Source organism: Raphanus sativus, chromosome 6, assembly GCF_000801105.2.
Source record: "Raphanus sativus cultivar WK10039 chromosome 6, ASM80110v3, whole genome shotgun sequence".
NCBI lineage: Eukaryota > Viridiplantae > Streptophyta > Magnoliopsida > Brassicales > Brassicaceae > Raphanus > Raphanus sativus.
This window is the reverse complement of record NC_079516.1, coordinates 9745004-9752071: the sequence shown is the minus strand read 5'-3', so window position 1 is coordinate 9752071 and position 7068 is coordinate 9745004. Positions and strand designations below refer to the sequence as shown.

The window sequence follows — 7068 nt, the reverse complement described above, 5'->3', positions numbered from 1 at the left end:
TATTTTTTTATTTTTTTTTGCATTTGTGTTGTTTCTACATTATAATATTCTTGATGGCTATATTGCATGATAACTTCTTGATTTTCTTTATTAAATAATGACATCATATGTTTGGTGTACATAATACTGGTTAATTGGTTTAGGTTTTATACTTGTACAGAATACTATATAATATATACTTAAATTAACAAAATATAATTTCATGACTAACTTTTTTCAACCTCGAGCTTAAACTAACTATTCATTAGAATACTTTTAAAATTAATATACATACATATACAAATATATATACACATATATAAAATGACACAAAATATTATTTTAAACGTTTCAATATAAATGTTCAAAAAATTCTAAAATTATAACTTTCAACTGACTAAAAATTACTTAAATAAACATAATATTATATGAATAATTATTATATTGTATTACAATAGTATTTTTTATATTTTTATAATGTTATAATATATTTATTAAACCATTGCAATGTTTCATATAAATAAGTTACAAATATTCTACAAACGCAATAATTTTTAAACGTTATGCCAGTCATACAAAACATTAAATAACGATCAAAACCATAATGATCTCCATCCACAAACGCCCAAATCCGCAACCGCTACGTTTGAACCAGTTAAACCCTAAGTTATGGCTAAAAACAATGTTTCTTGCAGTGTAAAGGGATATAATGATATTAGGATTAGAAATCTTTAATTAAGAAAACAAAAAGTTGCATAAAATTATGAAAATATAATTAAATTACATTTCCAATATTTTGTAACTTCTATATCTGTTATTACATTATTTATACTGTTATATTTGATTGGAATAACTTTATTATTCTATAAACATAAAATTACATAAATGTAAATTTTCATATCACAATTAACTTCATCATGTCTTATTTTGGTTAAAAGAAATTAAATAACATTGTATAAAATTAGGAAGAAACTTGGATACAAAAATGAAATAATGATAAAAATTAAACTGAAATTGTATTCAAGAAAATTTGTATATATTAAAAAGAAATGATGGTATTAAGATTCAAAGTATATAACTAAAATTAAAAATTTAGCAAAAGTGTGAAAAGTATAATTAAATTGTATTTTCACAATATTTTAAAATTATTTAATACTTATTTTATTACATTATTTTAGTGGTTATATTTTATTAGATTAATATTATTATGATATATGAGTTATTAACATATTGTAAAATTTTAACTGAAAAATAAATTACATAAAAATAAAAGTATATGTCAAATTTAGGCATAAATTATTTCATAATTGTTAGTATGATATGTCGTGGGAAAATATTTGTAGAAATAACAAATAGGTAAAGTTTAAAAATCAACTTGTTAGTAATGTATAAGGGATTTGAGTTCAGTGGACTTTAAACCTTTATTAAAATGCAAAAATGGATTAGATTGTATACTTTTAATGGGATTTTATTTAAATGATTTTGATCAGCAAAAACAAAAATCTAAACTGAACTTTAATTTTTGACTTTTAAAATCTTAATCAATTTTGCCATCTTTTGAAGACATGTATTGCTTTGGTATATATACAACTGTATGATAAATATGGGAAATATTATAAGCAAACATACACATATTTTCTATAAAAAATAATAAATATTACTGTTAAGTAATAGAAAATAATGTAGTATATGTATTTACGTACTAAAAAACTTAATACGTAATATATGTCATTTAGAAAAGAAATAGTTATAATTAATGATCAACCTTCATAGATCATATGAATTTTTTTAAAAAATTGATAATATTTTTATATGTAAGATTTAGAACAACAATTGAGTAAGAAAAATTAGTGTGCTGTATTTTTTTCTAGTTAATACCAAAATTAAAGAAAATGTGCTGTCGAGTTTAGAAAAAGGGTAAACAAACATACCAACAACCTGTCATTCTCTAAATAAAACAAATCTCAATAGATGGTTATAATATATATTTTTACAAAAAGTAAAATTAAAAAGAACTAAAATTCAGTGTTTCCTAATCTGTGATTATATATTGCCTAAGTAATTCATTGACAATACATTTACAATAGAAAACATATAAACATATCCAAAACTTCCTTTTACCATGAAATCATCTATATAAAGATCATTACTACTGAAGAAATCATTTGTCATTCCAAGAAAAATATTAAAAATGTCAGAGTCCCCACCTAACAAGATCAAACGACGCATTGTCGAGCTGCCTGAAGATTTCATTGTAGAGCTGCCTGAACATCTGGTGGAGTACATCATATCAACGTGTTTCCCCATCCAATATGTTTTACAAAACCGTGTTGTGTCCAAAACTTTCAGGGAGGCAGCAATTCAATCCCGAGACCTTGATTTCGGCAGGATATATTCCAAGAGACGTAGTCAATCAGAGGTTGTCCGTATCATTGAAGACATTTTTAATCAACACAAAGGATCAGAAATCAACCGATTTGTTCTGATTCTCAATCATCTTGGCTTTGAGAAAAAGGTACTCTCGTGGGTGAAAACATGTCTACGTAAAAACATTCAAGATTTGACGTTAGACTTCTCAAAATCCAAGAAATTTATTAATCTCTCTGTTGATTTCTCGGCCATCGAGACACTCACTGTCTTGAAGCTCCGGTGGTGTAATTTCGAAATACCGAATAATACCCCAAAGGGTTTAAGACTATTGAGGACACTTGCGCTCATGAAGTCCAAGGTAACACCAGAGATGATAGATGCAATCTTCAGCAACTGCATTCACCTGGAGACGCTTGAACTAACCAGATGCAAAACGAATGGGGTGTTGAGCATCAATGCTCAGAATCATAAGAAGTTCAAGAATCTGGTCCTGTATTCTATGCCGAATCGCTTGCAAATCATTTTAGATGCACCTACTCTTGAATGCTACAAGTATGAAGGATTTGTTAGGATTGTTGACTTTTCAAAAGTAGATGCACTTAAGGAGGCAAAACTCCTTTATATCCAGAATTACAATTGGCGTTATTACGATTCGTCTAACATGGTGCTTGCTGACACGGGGGCTTATACAGGAGTTCATGTCCTCTCAACGACAAATATCTTTCTTGAGGTAAACCTTTTTTTAGAATTTACATTTCTTACATTTATAAAAGTATTTGCTGTTTTTATTGCAATATCTGAGAAAAACTTATATAAGATATAGTTTTACAACAAAATGAAATATAGGATAACTTTACAGATAAAGATACTCTTAAGTGAATTTTAGAGTTCCTCTTTTCAATTTTGCACAAAATCTTTAGGTGATAAATCATGATAAAGGATGTTCATCTTAGATACACTATGCAACTTTCACATGTGTTTGTTTCCTGTGTTTATAGAACTCCACTTCCTATTGTTTATAACATTGTCAGTCTTTCTTTTTCTAAGTATAACAGTGGCAGTCTTGGTTTATTATGTTTCCGCTGACATGTATATATATATATATAGGCATTCAAGGAAAGATACCTATATGGAGAAATGAGAAGCCCGATTTTCAAATTTTTCAACTTAAAAGAATTTTGTATTCGTTTTAAAGCTCCAAACATGTGTAATCTTTATCACATTGCTGAATTCCTCAAAAAATGCCCTAAGGTCGAAAAGGTTTTGATCGATGTACGTATCTCTTTCTATCTATCTATCTCAGAATCAAGAATTCTCTAACTATAATTAATTAAGTTCATTAAAATTCTCGTTTGGTAAGCACAGATTAAGAAGTTCACATTTGAACCTGGTATGCTTTGGATAATTCATCAAAATTCAGATATGGCGAGCAAGAATTACGAGTTTAACTCTATCAAGGAAGTCACGATTGATGGCTACAAAAACCATTGGCATGAGCTTGATATAGTGGAGTTCTTTTGCGGCGAAGCAAAATCACTTAAGGATTTGAAGTTGATCATGCCAAAAAACGTTAAGAAAAGAGCTCGCAGACTCGATTATGCAAGGTTGGATTTCGTACGAAGCAGATTTCCAGGTGTTAAAGTGGAAGTTTAAATTCAGGATATGACCAAGAAAAGAAAACTATAATAGCTTACTTTTTTTGAAAAAGAAGAAAACTATAATAGCTCTTTGATGTGTTTTTTATCTTTTAATTTTTATGTTTTTTTTTTTTTTTTTTAACGGCAAACGGCTATTCTATTACTCAAACTTGAGGTGGTCTGGGTAACCAGACCGGAATAGAACAACCAACAAAATGTAACTTCCTATGGAAGGATCTAGCTGTCTTAGCTAAAAAATCTGAAATCTGATTCCGCGCTTTTGGAACATAAGAAATCTTGAAGTCCGGGAAGCATATGAGCAGTGTCTCTATCCTCTCCAATTCCGTTGCAAAACTTGGCCAAGCCTGAGGTTCCTTGATCATTGCGATCAAATCTTTGCAGTCTGTTCCGAAGTTCTGGCACGTTGAATATTGAAGCATGTTCTCCATCGCCCATCTCAATGCTTCCACTTCTGAGTGCAGAGCTGATTCTCTTCTGGGGAAGTTATGTGAACCCATGAGTTGCGTGTTTCCCCTGCTGTCCAACCAGACCCATCCACATCCACTATATTGAGCAAGTGCTGTCCATGATCCATCCAGTAAGCAAACATTGCCCAAGCTTATGGCTTGGGGTTCCTGTATAGTACTCTCTGGTAATACTGGTGGCATCACATTGGCATTAAACCAAGCTTGACACTCACTTTCAGCATATCGTACTAGTTCCAGTGGATCTCTGTCTATGCCCCTAAAGAGTTTGTCATTTCGAGCCTTCCAAATGTACCAAATTAGCCAAGGATAAGGATCCCTGTCGAGCTCTGGTTCCAGTGAACCATCTTTTTCCCAGAAGAGGTAGTTCATATTTGTGTAGATGCTTGGTGCTGGAAAAATACCAGGATTAGTCGGAGTCGATGAATGAAGCCAAACTTGTAGAGCAGGTGGGCATTCGAAAATCGCATGTGTTACTGACTCCTCTGGTTCACCACATCTCGGGCAGTAATTATCACATCTCATATTCCTCCTTGCTAGATTTCTCGTTACTGCCACATGACCAGTCAACAATTGCCATAGAAGATGACAAATTTTCTTTGGCGCCTTTACCTTCCAAGCAAAGGCTTGTAGTTTTGTAATACTTGGCTCTACCATTTGCTTTTCAGCATCATCCTTCAATAAGTTTCGAGCAACCCAATATCCAGACTTGACCGTGTATTGTCCATGTCGTGTGAAGTTTCAGCAAAATGTGTCGGGTCTATGAGTTGTGCTTACAGCTAAACTCCTTATAAGAGGTATGTCATCAGGTCTAACATATTGTTCCAGTAGATTGACATCCCATTCCTTCAACTCCTGGTTTATAAGATCACTCACTCTCATGTTTGGATTCATAACTGGTGCTATGGGTGTAGCTGATCTAGCTGGATTCAATGGAATCCAGGGGTCCTCCCACACCTTAACCTCGTAGCCAGAGTGTATTTTCTGTCTTATCCCCAGCAACAAAAGCTCCCTCGCAGCAGAGATACTAGTCCAGACATATGAAGGACTATTTAGAGAATTTACTCGTAAAGGCGAGCTTAATCTGTAGTATCTTCCTCTTAAGACACGGGCTACCAGAGAATCCGGATTTTGTGTTAGCCTCCATAATTGTTTCGCTAAAAGTGCCAAGTTGAACTCATGGATCAATCGAAAACCAATCCCTCCTTCTTCTCTTGGTAGACAAACTTTCTCCCATTTCGACCAGTGTATTCCTCTTTTAGGGGGATTCGAGCTCCACCAAAATTGAGCAATAGCACTGGCAAGGTTTTCACATATCTCCAATGGGAGCAGGAAAGTAGACATAACATACGTCGGGAGAGCCAACAGAATGGACTTAATCAACACCTCCTTTCCACCTTTCGAGAGCCAGCGCCCTGTCCAGCCATTCACTCTATGCATTAGTTTATCTTTCAAGAATGCAAAGAGTTTGCATTTTGAGCCACTAATATCCTCTGGAATGCCCAAATAAGTTCCCATCCCTCCATCATTCTGTATTCCAATAACATCTTTGATCTCTTGCCTTGTAGTTGCGTTGATCCTCTTACCAAAGAGTAAGGAAGATTTGTCAAAGTTAATACATTGACCTGAAGCTTTACCGTAGATCCTGATTACTTTCATTACTTCTTCACATTCACGGGGCTCCGCCTTACAAAAGAAAAGGCTATCATCAGCAAATAGCAGGTGGGATACCGATGGACACGCGCGGGTAACGCGCATCCCTGTTATCTTTCCCTGGTTCTCTGCGTGATTAAGAAGGCTAACGAGCGTTTCCGTGCATAGAATAAAAATGAAAGGAGATAAAGGATCTCCTTGGCGTAGGCCTCTTCCTGGAATAATATTTCCTCTTGGTTGCCCATTCATAAGTACTTTGTATTGTACAGATGTGATGCATCTCATTATCCATATGATCCAAGTTTCAGAAAAACCCATCTTCCTCATCACAGCTTCAATGAATGACCACTCCATCTTATCATAGGCTTTACTCATATCTGTCTTAATAGCCATTCGCTTGTTGCGTCCACTAGGCTTTTAATTTTTATGTTATTCTCTCAGATTTGAACTCTTTTATTTTTACTTTTGGTATTGTAAAATTTATTTGGGATCATTGATATCAAAGTGCTTTTGGTCTAATATGCTCATACGCTACCCATAAAAAGAAGTTAGTCAAATTAAATATTGAAAACAATAATAGATGCTAAATTTTATTATTATCAATAATTATTGCTAATTTTGAAGATTAGCATAAATTGTTTTCAGTAATTTACTAATTTTCTGAGCATCCATTAAGTAAGGAATCAACGTTCAATTCGTCAGTATTACTTTACTTTCATCCATACATGTTTCCTTCTTTGTTCCTCCAAATTATTTCATCCAAAAGAAATATAGGGAAAACAAAAATGCTCACCAAAATTATATAGGTTACAAAAATAAAATAAATTTTCATTTTATTATTTACTAATAAAAATTAACTGTTTTAAAATAACTATACTACAAAAACTAGGTTTCATCACACTATGTAAAATATCTAACTTTCGGAAAATCACAAGATAATGAGA

At 32.7% G+C, this 7068-nt stretch overlaps 1 protein-coding gene across 1 annotated transcript; it reads left to right on the top strand.

The window, feature by feature from the left end:
* Nucleotides 1-2170: 2170 nt before the first annotated feature.
* LOC108811256 (putative FBD-associated F-box protein At1g61330) lies at nt 2171-4002 on the top strand. Its single transcript, XM_018583300.1, has 3 exons — nt 2171-3079; nt 3457-3621; nt 3715-4002. The coding sequence occupies exons 1-3, from the start codon at nt 2171-2173 to the stop codon at nt 4000-4002; spliced, it is 1362 nt and encodes a 453-aa protein (XP_018438802.1).
* Nucleotides 4003-7068: the final 3066 nt, after the last annotated feature.